This window comes from Bombina bombina, chromosome 3 (assembly GCF_027579735.1).
Source record: "Bombina bombina isolate aBomBom1 chromosome 3, aBomBom1.pri, whole genome shotgun sequence".
NCBI classification, from domain to species: domain Eukaryota; kingdom Metazoa; phylum Chordata; class Amphibia; order Anura; family Bombinatoridae; genus Bombina; species Bombina bombina.
The window spans coordinates 1195628064-1195647274 of NC_069501.1; the positions used below are offsets into that span (position 1 = coordinate 1195628064).

General features: G+C 36.9%; 1 protein-coding gene across 1 annotated transcript in view; it reads right to left on the minus strand.

Annotated features, from left to right (window-relative positions):
* Nucleotides 1-19211, minus strand: part of LOC128654621 (N-acetylated-alpha-linked acidic dipeptidase 2-like) — a 223263-nt gene that overhangs the window by 35784 nt on the left and 168268 nt on the right. The window contains exons 16-18 of the mRNA XM_053708628.1: nt 9410-9501; nt 8925-9015; nt 7063-7327 (exon numbers count right to left, since the gene is read on the minus strand). Of these exons, the coding sequence (XP_053564603.1) occupies nt 7063-7327; nt 8925-9015; nt 9410-9501 (448 nt within the window). The remainder of the gene's footprint in view (nt 1-7062; nt 7328-8924; nt 9016-9409; nt 9502-19211) is intronic.

Below are 19211 nucleotides of genomic sequence, written 5' to 3' on the forward strand. Positions count from 1 at the left end.
ATGTGTTTGGATCACAATGAGAGAAACAGTATAGATCCTAGTTGGCTATGGAACTGATGTTAAACCTTCTGAAAATTTGTTGGGGTCTGTGATATCCGTGAGGTTTTGCTGGATTCGTAGTTCCAAACACTCTCTGTATTTTTCTCAGCATTATGACTGTAATATATGTCTGTTGGGAATATATATGTAAAATTCACTGAATATCGATATAAAAAAGCTTTTAAACTGCACTAACCTTTTTGTGATGGTGTATATACTACAATAAGAATGTTCCAATTTTTGCATTTTGATATATGAAAATAGTTAAGAGTGCTGAATTCCCTTACTTTATGAGCAGGGATATTCCTACACTACTCAAGAATCTTTAACTTATATAAATTTTATATCATTACATTTTTTAAGAGTCTGCACCAAGTCTATTTTTTTTTTCTTACAAGGACAAAGCCCATGGAAAACAATATATAAATAATACTTATATATATTTATATTTACCTTTATTAGACAAACTCTGAAATAAAGACCTCCTTATGAAACTTTTTCTTTATTCATTTGTAAACTTATATAAATACAAATAATAATCCCAAACAATAGTGTCGGTAGCATAGTGTCAAGCTGAAAAAGTTGCTTGGTATTCTAAAGGGCTGCACATAATTTTCATAATGTTTTACAGTCTCTGGCAGCAGTGTTTGAAACATTGTATAACATTGTTGCAGACACTGTTGCCAGATGGCTAAAGACATGTGCAGCATGTTCCAGAGCTCACATAGGATTACTCTTTAACAAAGGATATAAAAAGAACTAAGCAAAATAATAGAATTAAATTGAAAAATGTCACTTTCTATCCAAATGTAATCCATTAAAGGGACAGTAAACACCTTGTAATTACTATATGTACCTTGTAAATGCTGTAGAATAACATTTCAATCAAGTCTTAACGTTTTTAAAAACAAATTAACATTCTTTTTACTGCAGTTCTTTCTTAAGGGATATGAAACCCATTTTTTTTCTTTCTTTCATGATTTAGATAAAGCATGCAATTTTAAGCAACTTTCTAATTTACTCCCGCAATTTTTATTGCTCTTTTGGTATCTTATTTATTAACAATTTTTTATTGAAGTCGTAGTCAAATACAATATATAAAGGTATACCCAAAACATTTACAAATAGTTGTATACATAATACTATTGGCAAAGTAATATATTCAAACATTCCAGGTGTAGCTATAACATGTGGGTTATCATGTAAAGGGACTCCAGTTTTATCATAGAGTATCTTAACATTAACAAAAGCAAAAATAAACCTCTCCCAGCTAAATAAATGCAAGATTAAGGTATTTACTCATATAAAAATAGGGCTGGAGAGGGGATGACTCTAAAGTTTTATGAGGGAGGGGGATGCAGCGGGCGAGAGCCGCTCAATATAAAATAGGGGGGGGGGGAAGGAGGGGGAAAAGGAGGGCGGAGCCAGGTAGCATGTAAAATCAATAAATATACTAAAGATTCAGGGCTTGTAAGTACTCTATTAAACAGAATCATACCAATATTATTTAGAAACGTCTAAGAAGTGTATGTTTTGTCTAGAAACGAACAGACTAATTTCTCCGTCATCATGTATGCCATTAGGTATTATATACATGTCTCAGATCAAGCTCATTAAATCAACTATTATGCTGAGCCGTGCCTTCCCAGTGAACACGGCCCAGCAGCGTTTACAATATCCAAAAGTGAGGTTATAGTGCGCCTTAATACAATTTATTTAGAATTAGAGAAAGATGGCGTGGGGAGTAGGCAAGAGAAAAGTATAACCATATACTGTTGTACAAGATTTCAGGGGTTAATAACAACTATACTATATAAGGCTTGACTGCCACATTAGTTTTTAGTCTATAATATAGTTATGTTTCAGTAAAGATGTGAAAGGGTAACTCAAGCCTAGCCCCTGAAGAGCTTGCATACATGAGGTATAAACCCAGCTATGGCATACCAAAATGTACCAGGTAGATAAACATAACCTAAGGTTTATGGGCCGGGTAACTCTAATAGTATCTGTACAAGGGTTTCGGACTATATAGTCATCATTCAAGTATGTACAGTAGTTATAATGCAGGAACATAGCCCTTTTAAGATGGGTTAGGAGCAAAACAGTATATAAAAGCATAATTCAGGAACATTAAAAGATGGCCTAATGTACCTTATATATAAGTTTGGCGTATGTGGCCAAGATTAACAAATAACATAACAAAAGCAAAGATGAGATACTAATAAAGCATATAGCAGTAAATACAATTAGAATAAGTGATGTGTAGTTAAAAAGAGGAGAACCACTAAGTATAGTAGTCTGAGCCCATAGCCCCGTCTCGGCCGCTGACAGAGTGTAGGCAAGGTGTTAAAGTGATAGCACTCCTTATTGGTGATAAATAGTTAAATTCAGGGGACATATATTAAAACTATAGCTCCCGCAAGGTAAAATGGAGGAGCAAAATCTGCGTATAAACACTACAGAGGGGCTTCTGTATATGCAAAGTGTGGAGAAACTAGGGATGACAGCCCCTCATATATTCTTACATAGAACTATGAAAATGCACAATCCTTACCCTGATCCTTAAAGCAGTCTAATCATATCAGTTTTAATAGGGTACAGATAAATACAACTAATGGTAATAAGCATATCCTATCACTTGAAATATTAACTAGTGAGGTTAAATAGTGCTAACCTAAACTGTATAAAAAAGCTTTTTAGAGAAGCGGTGTAGTATTGTACTAGTTACCACTCTATATATAGGTTGAGCTAATTAACTCAAAACACTGTATTAGCCTTGTTACTATACATTTGTGATATCTATATGCTAGAGAACTCTTGTGCTAAGAACATCAGGGTTGTCCAACAGGTGATATGTACCGTAGTTGTTGTGATACCTGAGGTTTATGAAAGAAGTCTATACAAATAGTATATGAGAAAGCTAGGTTGTGTGTAGTAGTTTATAATAAGCCTATTTAATGCTGGGTTATATATAATAAAAGTGTGAGGAAAGCGCCCTAATATAATCCTGAGTAGGGTAATTCTAATCAGCAGAGGCATATTAACATTATTTCTGAGGATACAATTGTATATCAGGACATAATAAACTATAGCTGGGAAACACAGCTATTTGTGTGTAATCTAAACCCATAATAAATTGCAAACAAGTAAAGAACATAATTCACTCTCAATATAAACATATCAGTGCAGGGTATTATATTAACTAAGATAACAGCCTATAACACTACATTAACCATGTAAAAATTAATATAACCAGAGCACAAAAATACAGTTTCACAGCCTCAAAACCCAGATAACCTCTATGACCATTGTCCAGGGGGAGAGCAGAGTCACTAGATTAGCCAACACCAACTGTAGGCGATTGGAATATGGAGGTAATGAGGAGCGGGATGGTAATGGCAATGAGTCCCAGACTGTCAGTTCGAGTAACAACATCTCCTAAGGAAGATCGGCTCTCAGGCATTATCAACAGGGCAAGGGAGGGCCGCCGCCGTGCGTTCCAAGCTAGGACCGACAATCCAGGCAGAATCAAGAGGCTGCTATCAAGGTAAGCCGCAATAGACTTCCAAGCTGTATGATAGGCAACTACACTAGTGATTATGTGTATCAGGTCCCCTGAAAGTTGCACCGGAATAATGAGTGGTGCGTTCAGGGTTGGTAGGGACTCTCTCTCTTGCGCCTGTATATTAGGGTTACCTTCATCCTGTGTGAACGAGTCTGCGACTCCCAAAGAAGTAAAGGCCAGCGAAGGGCCAGGAGACCATTCTGCCGCATGAGTGTGTAAAGTGTCCACTGGCTGTATAGCGGGGTATGATGCGCCTTCTCCAAGATAGGAGTGTGTAGTAGGTTGCGCTACTGAAGGACGGTTGCTCGGTGTTACGAGGTTGGGCGGAGGAGTATTCTGCAGAATAGGCTTCTTGTCTGGCTGCGGTAATTTAAGCTCTGAGGTTGTTGCCCTGAAAGTGAACCGGGGTGTTTCAGTGAGATCCGTCTCTGCCGCCATATTAGGAGTTGAGCGAACCTCCACTCCAAGCTGATCCCTGAGCGCAAGCTGCAAATCAGAGAGACAGCTGTCCATCTTCTCCCCAAAGTTGTTCAAAGATGTAAGGATCTGTCCATACAAAACCGCCATATCTGCTTGGGTAGAGAGGAGTGCAGAACAAATGACGGTATAGCGTTAGGTCAGGCAGTCTCCTCAGCCTCGTGGCCAAGTCCGGCAGCGATCTCTATTTTTATTGTAGTTGACCGGCAAAAAGTCAATAAGCTGTAGAAAATGGGTTACTGACCCTCTTCAAGAGTGTATAACAGTAGGTTTGATAAGAAATTCAAACTATAGTCTCCATCAGGTTATATATTAAAAGATATTGCAGGAGCTCATAAGAAGTGCGTCTGATCTCCTTAGCGGCTAGCTCCGCCCCCGCTCTTTTGGTATCTTTATTTGAAAAAAGCAGGAGTGTAAGCTTAGGAGATGACCCATTTTTGGCACCTGAACCAAAAATGGTCCAGCTGCTAGGCTTGCATTCCTGCCTTTTAAAATAAAGATACCAAGAGAAAAAAGAAAAAAAATGATAATAGGAGTAATTAGAAAGTTGCTTAAAATCGCACGCTCTATCTAAATCATGAAAGAAAAAAAATTGGGTTTCATATCCTTTTAATATCCAGACTCCCATACTTTGCCTCATTTGGAGGAGCCAAACTGAGCTTTAGTCTACAGCCACTGTCATAAAATTTGTATAAAGTGAACTGTTTTGCAGTTGTTATCTGATAAAGTTAATTAGGGTCAGCCTGGTGCATCCCAAGTTCTTAGAAATTGCTCAATTGTCAGAGCTAAATTACATGAAAAGGAGGTGAAATAAATAATAAAAAAGTATTAAAAAGTTGTTTCATAAAAATCAGTGACGAAGTCCTCAGAGACTTGTCCAACTGGAAAAAGAAAACAATTTCATGGTTGGGAAGAATAGGAATTATTAAGATGAATGTATTGCCGAGAATTCTTTACATCATGCAGACAATCCCGGCGGTGTCGACTTCTCACTACCTTCAGCAACTGCAAACGGGCATTGAAACTTATATATGGAATGGAATCAGACCTAGAGTCAGGAAGTCCACTATATATATGTCTAGAGACAGAGGCGGACTGGGGGTTCCGCTCTTAAGAGTATATCAAAGAGAGATATTCCTTCAGAGGATTGTGGAATGGAGTCGGAACTCACATGATAAATTATGGATTCAAATTGACAATGAAATCTTGCAATGTGGAAACACTGGGGCACTGGCCTGGATATCTGTTAAAAATCGCCCGACATCCCTTGCATTGTATCCAATGATAAATGATACGTTCAAGGTGTGGGAAAAGGTTTTGGACGAGGGCACTTATGTGTCTACACGCACCTCACCAAACGTACCAATACGGGAGAACCTTGACTTGGGAATGGAGTTTCCAAGGCGCGCGATGGGTGTAACACATACCCTAGCTGAGGCAGCCTTTACGAATGTTGTGCAGCAAAATAAACTCAACTCGCAAACAGAATTAGCTGAATGGGACCGGACGATATTCACGTCTTGGTTCAGGATGGCGCAAATCACACATTACTTCAACACTTGCAAAGATCGGGACACGTTGATCAGGAACAGAACACCTTTCGAGGCCCTGTGCACTATGCAACATCCACCAACACATTTAATCTCTCACTTATATAAACTTCTGATGAGTAGGGGAGGTTTAGCTCTGCCGGCATACACCTCCACATGGCAAGCGGAGCTGGGACTGGACATAACTGTCGCAGATTGGATGAAAATATTTACAAAGAACAGGAGAGCATCTGTATCCGCGAGGATACAGGAAATGCACTATAAATTACTCAGTAGGTGGTATCTGACGCCCCAGAGACTGCGGAAAATCTATCCTAATACAGACGGGGGGTGCTGGAGGGGCTGTGGAGAGGAGGGACCTCTTCTGCACATCTGGTGGACCTGTCCACGGATAAGGCCTTTCTGGGAGGAGGTGCTGGGAGAGATGAGCAAAATTCTTAGAATCATTATCCCCCCCCAAACCAACATATCTAATTTATCACAAACTGCCTAAGGTAGTGGGAGTGCACAGACATATACTTTTCCTTTGGATGCTGGGTGGCGCGAAGGGGCTCATTCCTGCACACTGGAAAAGCCCTCGGGTACCAACTATCCAGGAATGGAAAAACAAAGTGGCGGACCTACTCAAACTGGAACGTTACCACTTTCTTAAGACAGGAAGACTTGTCACCCATGAGATGATGACATTGACTTGGGAGGGCCGGGAGCTGTGATGGCAATTCCTGTAACTTTCTCTGGAGTGTTTCTCCAGTCCTTCTCTGCATTTCTCTTTCCCTCGCTTCCCCTCCTCTCTCTCTCCCCCCTCCCTTTTTTTTTTTTTTTTTTTTCCTCTCCCCTTTCTTCTTCCCTCTATTGTTTTTCAAACTTTTTGTTGGTTGCGACATCAGACTATATGGTTTTTCAGCAGCATGAAGAAAACGCGCTGGAAACACACATGAGTAAACTTATTTTAATAATCTGATGTCAAGCTTCTAAGTTGATACTCTAACTGTTTATAATGACTGCCTTATATCCCGAACTGCTGGTTCGTGGAAACAAGCTCAAAATTTCTGCATTGTTCTTAATATAAAGTTGACAAGAAATCGAGAGAATTGCTGGACTTTATTTATAAAATAGCTTCTCTCTGTAATAAATGTACTTAATTATTGTGATAACAATGACAGGGAATCGTTTACTACTTTGCATTATGTAAGAAAATATTATGTAATACTCAGGCAAACACTGTACGTGATTTTTCGTTGTATGTCATACTTGTCAACCTTAATAAAGCTTGTTTGAAACCTAAAAAGTTGTTTCATTATGCATAACTAAACATTTTATATATAAAATCTCAAGATGTTTACTGTTCCTTTAAGTTTAATTCAGTTAGGCCAATACACTGAAAACCCTACTGGAAGATTCATACTTCCCCGGATTATTAGAATTACTTACCAAATGATACTCTGTATTTTTCCAGTTGTTGTTCATGTTTCTTTGCCAAGTTATAAATTCTGTCTGCATAATTTTTTAACTCTTCTGCATAGTCTTGAAGATTAAATGGGAGAACGGTGGAGTCTGCAATTTCATAAACTAGGCTTGCTCTCAACTGAGCAACCGCAAGCTGTTTCTTGAATGTGGGATCATAAAACTGGTCTACTAATTCAAATGTTTCATACACTGTGTGATAGACCGGGTAGTTGAGGTACTTCTCTGTTTTCTGTAAAACATTATAGCAATGTTAAAGCATTTTTATATGTAAAACACAAAGCTGAACTATTTACATTCATAAGATTATTCTGAATTTAGGAGAATATAGAAATAGGCTGGACATTCCTAGGAGAAGAGACAGACAAACAAAGGCGCTTCTGTTTTTCTGTCTCCTCTCCTAGGAACGTCCATCCTTTTTGAATCCGAGTGACAGAGAGCTGCCTGGAGATTATCATCACCTGTGTGACTATTGTTATTATCATTGGTCACAGGGACATATAGATAATTTATTTGTATCCTTCATTTCACTGCATTAGATTGGTCTATTGTTGTTAGCGCCTCCTATACTTTGGTAGCAGATTTTATCCTACCTTATTTAATAAGAATATAGTAATACAGTTATTTCATGTTCGGTTCACATCAAGCCTCAACTGCATAAAATGCATATGTCCCAGTTTGTGATCAGTCTCTGTCAAATTCTCTTTTCATGTGCAATACACTCAGTGAACCCATCAAGTCTGTCTATATTTACTATTACGTGTGAGCTTGATTAGCATTCCCCAAAGTGTTCGTCTTTACTGCCTCTAAAGAAAGTTTATTCCACGAATCAACCACCTTTTTTTTCACTTCTGTAAATTACTCCTAAAGCTACCCATCTTTCAACTTAAGATTGTAACCCCTAGTTATGACGGGACATGGATGGGAAAGGTGCTATTATGGTTGGCATTTTACCCATCAGAAATGGCTACTGAATGCACATTATACTACCATAAGCATGATGTATATTAACCATAGACTTTAAATACTGGTGCACAAATGTTGTGCTCCGGCAATGTTAACGATCTATGTCGCTTGTATTTTTGCGCCCATAATATAAAATCAAAGATGTAAATTGAAGTGAATGTGGGGATTTGGAGTAATGTACTGATTTTGTTTAAAGGGACAGTCTACAATAGAATTGTTATTGTTTTAAAAGATAGATTATGCCTTTATTACCCATTCCCCAGTTTTGCATAACCAATATTGTTAGATTAATATACTTTATAACATTTAAACCTCTACATTTCTGCATGTTTCTAAGCCACTACAGACAACCCCTTATCACATGTTTTTTTATTTGCTTTTCACAACAGGAGACTGCTAGTTCATGTGGTCCATATAGATAACATTGTGCTCAAGCCCGTGGAGTTATTTAAGAGTCTGCACAGCACTAATTGGCTAAAATGCAAGTCAATAGATAATAAATAGCCATGTGATCAGGGGGTTGTCAAAAGAGACTTAGATACAAGGTAATCACAGAAGTAAAAAGTATAATAATATAACCTTGTTGGCTGTGCAAAACTGGGGAATAGGTAATAAAGGGATTATCTGTCTTTTTAAACAAAAACATTTTTGGAGTAGGCTGTCCCTTTAAGTGTGTGGATTGTTCTGTACAGGGACATACAATTTTCAATAAAAACAAAACACTGAGATACATTTTGAAACTTTCTCTTTTAGATGGAACAGAGAAACTTTTTGAGTATCATGTTTCCTTTAAATTAGTGGTTTGAGGCTGTAACAAATTTAGATGCCTAGTTAGTCATAGAAGCTGTTACAATAATACTTACTCTATTTTTGGTGTAACGTGTCCTGCCAGATGCAATACCCAGCCGCAGGAAATAAGCTTCAAAATCGCTGCCAGATCCAAGTTTATTAATTCTGTATGAAAAGAAAGAGATCGGATAATAAATATATATAACAGCTATTTCATTGCTTCACCAAGGGAAATCAATAAAGGTCTCAAAGGTTTCACAATACTAAACATTATTATTAGAATGAAAGATACCCGCAGAAATAATACACATAACATTTTTATATAAAAGAAGTTAAAAATAAAATATTAAAATGTCATTCTACACAGTGTTTGTTAGGAGCATCTTGGGTATAATATACAGAAAATGGATACAGTGTTTTAGGATTGTCTTTTATTAAGCCGACTAATAAAAACTCTTTCAAAGGAGGACGTTATTGTTTTGCAACATCACATGACTATAAATAACCCTAGTAGGAATTTGTCTTTGTTAGATATAACATTATTTATTTTAATGCTTACCTGGGGACATCTTTCTTTTCATTGGACGGATCTTTTTCATACCAACTTTGATATAAGGACTTGCCTTCAAAGCCTTCATCTGGGCTGGAAATCTGCAATAATGGTCCACAAATATCACCACTAACAAGGAAGGCATACACAAATAATATTCAATGAAAGGGACAGTCTAGTGTAAAAGCTAAATTCTCTATTTCATTAGAACTTTTTTTTAAAACATATCTTTACAGTGTTTAAAGTGATTGTAACGTTAAGCTATACACTCAACAATATTTGTAATAAAAAAGTAAATGATGGGCACTTTCATTGATTAAAATTATTGTAGATGCTAAAATATATAAAATAATCACCCTTTCATTTTCTTTTACGTTCCGCCGTTAATCCCCACGTTTGGTGTCCAACAAAGGGGGAGGTTTACCATTGGCTACAGCATGATTCGTCATTTTACACTGAAATAGACTATGCATTGTGGGCGGAGGAACGGCAGAATGTATAAGAAAATGAAAGGGTGATTATATATTTTAGTGTCTACAATGATTTAAATAAGTGAAAGTGCCCTTTATTTACTTTTTTATTACAAATATTGCTGAGCGTATAGCTTAACTTTTTTTTTTTTAATATATAATTTTTATTGAGGTTCTCAAAGAAGCATACAGATGATTGTCATCAGCAAGGTATAGGACACATCACATCAATAAGTTACAACAAGCCTCTAAATTATCCATACGTTGACTGTACCCGCTCCAATGGAGTAACAAGAGTGTAGAACAGAGATTTATCAAGTGTCCTAAGAAATATTTACAATCTAATCTAATGCAATATCAAAACATTTGAATATTCAAGAGATGAAGCTTGTGTTTTCTATTTTTGTCATAGAAATATTTCCCTCAGTAAACATCTAAGACCACTTGGGTCTAATTATTTATAGAAAGATTGCATAGGGAAATATGTTAACAGGGTAAACAATGGGTGTATGTAATATTATTCTGAAGCCCAGAGTAACACAATAATTAGATAACAATGTGTAGTGTATAATGTAAGAGGTGAAAATATTGTATAAGAATGAGCGTAAGCCTTCTGATTCCAAATATATTTTATTACGGTTGCGGTATAAAAAAGATAAACCACTAGAATAGTCCTCCACAACAACAAGGAGGCACATTATATGGAGGGGGGGGGGGGAGGTGGTTGTTTAACTGTGGTAGGCCGCTAGGTGAATTAGTTTATCATGACTTCGAAGAAATCAAACTACAATATTAGGCTCCTAAGTGTATGGGTTGCTAACAGGAAGACATGGAAGAGTTGATTGCCAACTGGACTATTGATCTGTTTGACATAGTGGAACCTTGAAGTCCAAGCCATTTGCTTAGAAATAGTTTATGTAGAAACCAGGAATAGGAATAACAAAGTGGGGCAAGTCCACCCTGGTATGCTAAAAAGTGTTTCACAGCCAGACTATGCGTCATCTTACAAGTCTAGCGACCACATAAACGGGTTATTGGGTTTACACGCTATATCACACATTAGAGAAAAAGAGTAACATTATAAGCTGGCCTCAAGAACAAACAAGCAATCCCAGTCAGGATAATTATAATTAAACTGGAACCCAGCTTCATTTATAACTGTCAGAATCTCGGTGTGGGATTAAATTATGGAATATAAACATCTTATAATTGCTTAACAAAAAAATGCTGGTAGAATCCCTGAAATATTATAGGGTAATTATCTACGGCGGGTGAGCCTAACCGCCCCGACCGCTGGCAGTCCAGACCCCCTGCCAAAACAAAAGAGAAGACCAGGGACATACACTGGGATCTATAGTCAACAAATTCATATAGTGGAAACAAGTTATGATATAGTGCGATTATAGTCTGGGTGTACCCTTCATCTGCGAGCAAGAGAAAACGATAACTGTTACTAAGGGGTCTATGTGTGGTCAGCAGGTAGTATTACAAAAGATTTGGCAAAACAGTATTTTTTAACTGCTAAGTACTGTGCATAGTGGAATAGGTTTCTTACCTTCTATCTGTATACCCATAGTCTCTGCGGCAACCCATAATCTAGTGCAGGCAGGTTACGTAGGAAGGGAGCTAATCTACATAGGAGGCTTTAAATAACCTTTTATAAATGTAATGTAATGTAGCATAATGTAGAGGGATACGTAGGTTTATAAGTCATGACCAACAAAACAATATAAAGTTGAGCTCGGATTTTACAAGCAATAACAGTTTGGCTTTAAAAGATATATGTAAAATGAACTAATTTGAACTATAAGAATATTTATCAACTAGACCAACAAAAAAAAAGGGAAAAGTCACAGAGTGCATTATCAAAAACATCAACACAGCTAGTCAGCTGCTAGGCAAGTATAATAGCGGGGTGCAGTTCAGTAACAAGTTTAACCAATGCCTATTTTAAGGCTGTCTTGTGCCAAGGTTGGTAGTTGGCCCTGGAGCCGAATAATGTCATCCGAGGCATACCGCAAAGTCTGGGTGAACACGGAAAATGGTAAGTAAGTGCCAAGGGAACCATGCTCAAACAGGTTTATCAGACTGCTGCTCTGCAATGATGAGTGAGTCGGATAACAATGTTTCCGTCCAAGGGGGGGGTATATTCCTGTGCTGTTAGTTCTATCTCTAGGACCATGTGGGAATCACCATAGGCTCCTTTCCGAACTATGTCCGTAACGGGGTTCTTAGTAGAGTCACTCGTCAGTATGAATCCATCTGCAATTTCCTCGGCATCAGAGTATAGTACCTCTTCAGCTAACACCATAGTAGAGGTGAGTGGTGATTGTTGAGGCCCCAAGTCCTCTCCGCTGACAGTGATCCCATCTGCTGGGCGTGAAGAAACCTCTACTACAAACTTGCAATCCGCCACAGAACCAAGGGTCTCGTTCAAAACTGCATTGAACTGAAGCTGGTGGGAAGTTAGTAGCTTGGCGATTTCTAGTAATATCTGGCCAGCGGTTTCCATATTGAACATGAGTCCACCAGGGCGGTAAAATGGCTGCCGTCTCCGCCGCTATATAGGAGGTCCCTGGTCTCGGCTGGAAGTTAGTGCATCAGTAGCGAAGACTAATAAGTTCCAAATGTTGGTTAGGAGTCAGGCATGCAATCCCCTATTAAAAGGAAGGCTTATTTCACGGTGTAATTGTGCCTTAAGACAGTTTTAGATCAGTGAAAGCTAGAGCTCTAAAAAATATGCAGCCATTGGAGTGCTCTGCTGGCTCCGCCCCCTCAACTTTACAATCATTTTAACCCCTACTAAACACTAGTTTAGCTGTATTCTTTTCATTCGATTGAAAGCGCAAAAGGAGTGGCACATTTATTGAACAAATAAACAAACCAATGATTGCAACACAAAAATGTAGCAGATTCATTTATGAATTTAAAACTTTTACTCTAAAGGCATGAAAGCCATTTCTGTAGACAGAAAAAGGCTTCAAATTTACAGCTTTACATTATTCAATAGCAATCCAGTAATATCCTTGCCAGTTGACTGATCCTGTGTCAGACGATTAGTATGCAAGGACAGGTTAAAGGGACATGAAACCCAAAATTTTTCTTTCATGATTCAGATAGAGAACACAATTTTAAACAACTTTCCAATTTACTTCTATTATTTAATTTGCTTCCTTCTCTTGTTATCATTTGCTGAAAGTTTTATCTAGGCAAGTTCATGAGCAGCAGATAATAGAAGTAAATTAGAAAGTTGTTTAAAATTATATTCTCTATCTGAATCATCAAAAAGAACAAAGTATAAAATACTTAGGTAGCGCCACAGAGGAAAAAGTATATAAAATGTGCCAATTCTTAAAAGGAGAGAAAGAAGCCTCAAAATAGCATATGATACTAGTGAAAAACGTTCAATTCAGATATTTAACACACATAAGAAAAGAAAAAAAGAGAAAAAGAGGGTGTGTATACTATAAGATAATTAAAAACACCACCAGATGATCCACGATTGTTGAATATAGGTGAATAATCTTATGAGTCCCAAAAAGTCTCATTCAGTGACTTTTCTGAATAAAAATGTGAGATACGAGAATAAAGGATAAAGTCAGGTTAGCTTTTAAAATTCCCTTTTAGTGATGTTCCTTCCTCTTTTTCTTTTTGGTGTCCTCCGTGCAGCTCCCTTCCAAACACTGGTGTGATCTCCGTGAGAGATGAAGTATAAGAGAGAGAGCAATCTGTAGATACAGAAAGGGGGATGGAGCGCAGCCAGGGGGGAAACACCAATCTAAGTGCAGATTTTTTTATATAAAACACTTAGCACTTTATTCACATAAACAACACATCAAAATGCGCACTTACAGACTAAGCCCTCAAACATATGAGGTATGTGATTGCAAATTCATATAGATGTCCACCATAGAAACAATGCTTCACATCCAAAAGTGTAGTATAACTTCAAAGACCCCTTGTCAAACAATGTGTTAACAGCCCGCATATATAGTAACAGTGACCGGGGTTCTTTCCTTTATGCTATTTATTTGTTGAGAAAGTCTATGGCATAATATACCCACAGTCACACAATAAGCGTGCGTTCACCGGGCTGTGCAAAGTTCAGGGGACATAATAAGTTGTGTGTACAAAACACAGGAGGAGGTAAGAGATACCGTGGCAGCGTGTATCCTATATAAGCCGGCTTGGATCCGCCGCTGCTCACAGCTTACCAGATTCCTCCGTGTATATGATGGGCGTGGCCTTACGCGTTTCGCTGGGCTCCTCCCAGCTTCGTCAGAGGCAATACCTATCCATCAACCTGACGTGTCCTTTATAGGGAGACCCGGAACAAAACTCAGCCAATGAGATCCCACCTATAAAGGACACGCCCATATGTGTCAATTGCCGTAGTAACGGCCACCGACAATGTTTAACTGTATTGCACTTACAAACAGATGAGGAATACTGTTCATGTTTGAAAATTAATTATGATAACCATACTTGATTAGAAAAAACATATTTAAAAGGAGCATTTATTCAAAACTGGCACACATGTTTAGAATAACGATATTTGTATAAAATAATTAATCCAAAATGGCATATAAAAACCCTCATAAAATAAAAGGTAAACCATTTACAAAAAACGTTTCCAATGCACATATATAAAATTCCCAAAGAAACGTTAAAAAAGACATAAAAAACATAAATGAACAATCTAAAGAAAATATTTTTAGTCCCTAATAGATAAAGCTCATATTTTCTTATGTGAACTACAAAAAATAAGAAAGTAATAAAATCTAAAATAAAAATGAGAAAATAATAAATACTTGATACCTAAGAATGAGAGTCTTTTTTCATGGGGGGGGGGGGGGATATACACATATATACTCCTTTTCTCACATATATGGGTCATCTTGTCTCATATATATGGATCAGTCTTTTATTTAGGGTCATTTTGTATTAACATAATATTTTTATGTGTATGTGTATTTATTATTTTCTCATTTTGCTCTCTATCTGAATCATGACAGAAAATGTTTGGGTTTCATGTACCTTTAACGTTTGCTCTTTAAAATCCTGACCTCATTAAAAAAAAAAAAAGTATTTTTCTGTGATGCTGCTGGCTTGTAGCAGTAGCACAAACTACTACTTAAACTCTGATCTGCTATCCAGCTACTCTGTTGCTGCTATGCCAAGGGTTAACAAATTTTCATTAACAAATAAATAATGTTGTAAAATCCGAAGGACTCCATGAGCTAAACTTCCACGAGCTGGATGCCAAAGGGGGCAAACAACAATTGGAGGAAGCCGGATTCGTCATCGATCTGCTAATAAATGCAGGAGATGAGAGCGGAGGATCGGCGTTATGTTTACCATAACACAAAGGTAAATATTTTTAAAAAATAAGCGTCTTTGTAAACTTTAATGAATTAAAGTGCCCCTGTTTTTAAGATTATTATTTAAAACTGGGCAATAATTTGTTAAAGTTTACAATCACTAAGTTTTATGACATCAGGCTCCCTCCTCCTTCTATAACAGGAAGTAAAGGACAAGCACAAAGTGTAAAAAAAAAAAGAAATAAAAAGGTAAAATCCATTTAAATAGATGAATAATACATATTGTAATAATTTCTGATCAGTATAAGCAACTGCTTAGTGTTTTTTGTTACAACAATGAACATATAAAGTTTAATTCCTTCGTTCCTGAACCACGTCACGCCTCTGCTAAAGCTGTTTTTAGTATTTTAAACTCACTGCATTGAAAATCCGTTTCAGTGTTACCCACACACATTATGGGCAAGATTACGAGTGGAGCGCTAATTAACTTCCTGTTAGAGCGTTAATTGCGCTAGAAGTCGCATCAAGTTGCACTTGAATTATGAGTTGAAAGTAAATCGTTTTCACTCCTGCGTTAAGCTGACCAGCGCAAAAAGCCAAACTTAAAACACTTCTAACACCACACTCTCGCGCAAACCCGTTCGCAAATTCTCATGTGCACTAAAATATGAATATTTCACATCCCGATGTTCTTCACATAGAAGAATATGTTTTATTTATTCATAAATAAATACTATATTTATAAAAATTGGTACAATATATATCTATACCTCTCTCTCTCTAATTATATATAGGTATATATATATATATATATATATATATATATATATATGTGTGTGTGAATATCTATGTAGAAATACTTAGAACATATTCTGCTGTGTGAAGAACATTGGAATTTGAAATATTTACAGCAAATACATAGTTTAAACCATTAGTTAAATATGAATATTGCATACATATGATTTTCCACGTTTTCATCTACTTAACTGCAAAAATGTCTATATATATATATATATGTGTACACATGTATTTATGTGTTTATAGGTGTGTATATGTCTGTAAATACACACACATATATATATATATATATATATATATATATATATATATATACACACACACACACACATAAAAATACAAATGTATACATATATAGACATACTGTATATCTATACATACATATCCATCTTAAGACATGTATATGTATGTATGTCAATGTTAAAGCCCTTGTCTGCCTTTTTTTTCTCTAACACCTGAGATATCTTTGAGCCCTTATAACTTGTGTGCAATACGTTTTGTGAATAATTTGTATTAGATAGTGTTATTATGAGTGTAAGTGTATTTTGTGCTACTTTTTAGTTGCGCAAAACAGTTAACCAAAGCTCTGAAGTCACAGTAATCATTCTAGAGTAAAACGTGATCAGATCATCATGATCAAGTGATCGCGTTTACTTTAAACTTGTAATACCAGCAGTAAGCCAGACGAGCATAAAAACCTGAAATAAACACCTTATCGCGTTTGTGCTCCAATCGTAGTCTGTGTTTTTTTCACCACACAAAGTACTTTTATGCAATTTAGCATAAATACCCAAATATAAGAAAAAGCATAGTTGCCAACATTCGAAGAAAATTCCAGGGACACTTTGCAGCAAAGCCCTGCCCATTTACTGTTTGCATAGCTCCACCCACTCAAATAGACCCCCAAACACAAGCACATACAACTCTAGTAGTATAATTCAGCCATGCTGATTGCTTAAAGGACAGATAAAATTATGTTTTCATCACTTTGCACAGGTTATACACATGACTTTATGCACTGTTATAGCCCTTTAATGCAGGTTAAAGCATCAAGCTCCCCATTACCTCCCTTACTCTCAAGCACACAATTGGCATAGGAAGAACAATTTTACTACAAGTACCAAAATAAGAAATAAATGGTTAAATTATTAAGCCTTTAGCATCTGTATAGCAGGACACCCCAACACACACTAGTTTATATAGATGTTACACAGCCTTAAATTAATATAAAATATAATGTTTAACCTGCTGTCTTGGAGCTGCTGAGAACAATATATGCAGATATGCTATGGACTTGCTAAGACACTGAAAGTTTCACAATTAGGTGACATTTTATGAGGTAACTTCATTTTTGTATCTTTGTTGCTGCAGTGATTGACACAGCAATAGGTTAATAGACCCAGAAATGCCCCAGTAAATCTGGATTTATTGTATGTTCTGTGAATTTCATTTAAACCCCTGCTAAGCAAAGTGTCATTGTATACATGGGGGAAAATGTATACATGTTACAAATGGTGCAATTCTATTGAGCTGCCTGGCTTTCCTCACCCCTTTCCTACTACCCTCCCTGGTATTATATATCACATATCATGACTTTCCCTTACCTGACCTCACACTGCTAAACTTCAGTGTAACAGAAGATCACAGAAAGCTGCAGAAAAAAAATACTGCAAGCAATGAGACTAATGCCACAGCGCCCTCTGTGGTGGGAGTATTGCACTGCACACAATGTTCATAAACTATATACACACTGTAATGTACAAGGGACAAGCTTAAAAGGCAGGTATATGAAGCCAAAAAATGTGACTGTCCCGGGAAACACGGGACGGTTGGCAACTGAAAAAAGCCACTTCTAAATTGTACATGGTCATACAGCATGACACTCCGTTATGATGCAAAAATTCACTTCTCTAGAACACCAAAATAAAGGATTACAAACCAAGAAAAATTACTAATTGAAAAAAATTATAAAATAAAATGTACAACAAAACTAATGTAATGTAAATCTAGATTGTACTTTGCTTGTCACACCTTCTAGGGGAGTAACTTCAAGGGTCTCAGAGGTCTCAGTTGAGACTGCATCCACACATATAGGGGCCTAATCAGTAGAGGCATTGTTTCAGCGGGGCCTGGGGGGACTTGGACTCCACCTACATTCTGTCTGGCTCCTCTGTGTGACCCCCTCCCTGCAAAAAAAAAAAACCTCATAGTGCGCAGAAATTGTCTGGACTTGCCTTTACAAATATAGACCGGGTTTTCAAGATGGCTGCCACAGAAAGACTGTGTAAGTGCATATCCTCTGGAGTGAACTATCCAAGCGACAATGACGAATCATATCAAATAGTAGTAGTTTCTCCTTATGTGGCTGTGGATATGTAACTCCATTTATTGCAAACTGCCAGAAAATTAGCTATTGAAGTGGGGAGCCCCTCAATAGCATTTGCCAACACACTTATCTAAAGCTCCCCAGTGAGTGCAATACGTGGGGGGGCTAGGTGTCTGCACATGTGGGGTTACTTTTTGTTTGTTTATTTTACAGGAATTGCAAGAAAAGGAACTTCCCACCGATAAATGACCCCAAAAATGGGAACTACATAGTGGTGGTACACACGAACAATGGATTTCAACTTTTTAAAGGGACATTCTGGTCAAAATATAAATACACATAGATGAATTACATCTTCGAATAGAAACATACTTGCAATATACATGTATTGCCAAACATGTTTCTAGTAAAAGTTATCACTGCTTTAGTGTTAAAGGGACAGTCTACACCAAAATTGTTATTGTTTTAAAAGATAGATAATCCCTTTATTAACCATATCCCAGTTTTGCATAACCAACGCAGTTATATTAATACACTTTTTACCTCTGTGATTACCTTGTATCTAAGCATCTTCTGACAGCCCTCTGATCACATGACTTTTTATTTATTTATTATCTATTGACTTGCATTTTAGCCAATTAGTGTTGTTTTGACTCTTACATAACTCCACAGGAGTCAGCACAATGTTATCTTTATGGCCCACATGAACTAGCAGTCTCTTGTTGTGAAAAGCTAATAAAAAAGCATGTGATAAGAGGCTGTCTTTAGTGGCTTAGAAACAGGCAGAAATGTAGAGGTTTAAATGTTATAAAGTATTTTAATATAATTATGTTGGTTATACAAAACTGGGGAATGGGTAATAAAGGCGTTATCTATCTTTTAAAACAATAACAATT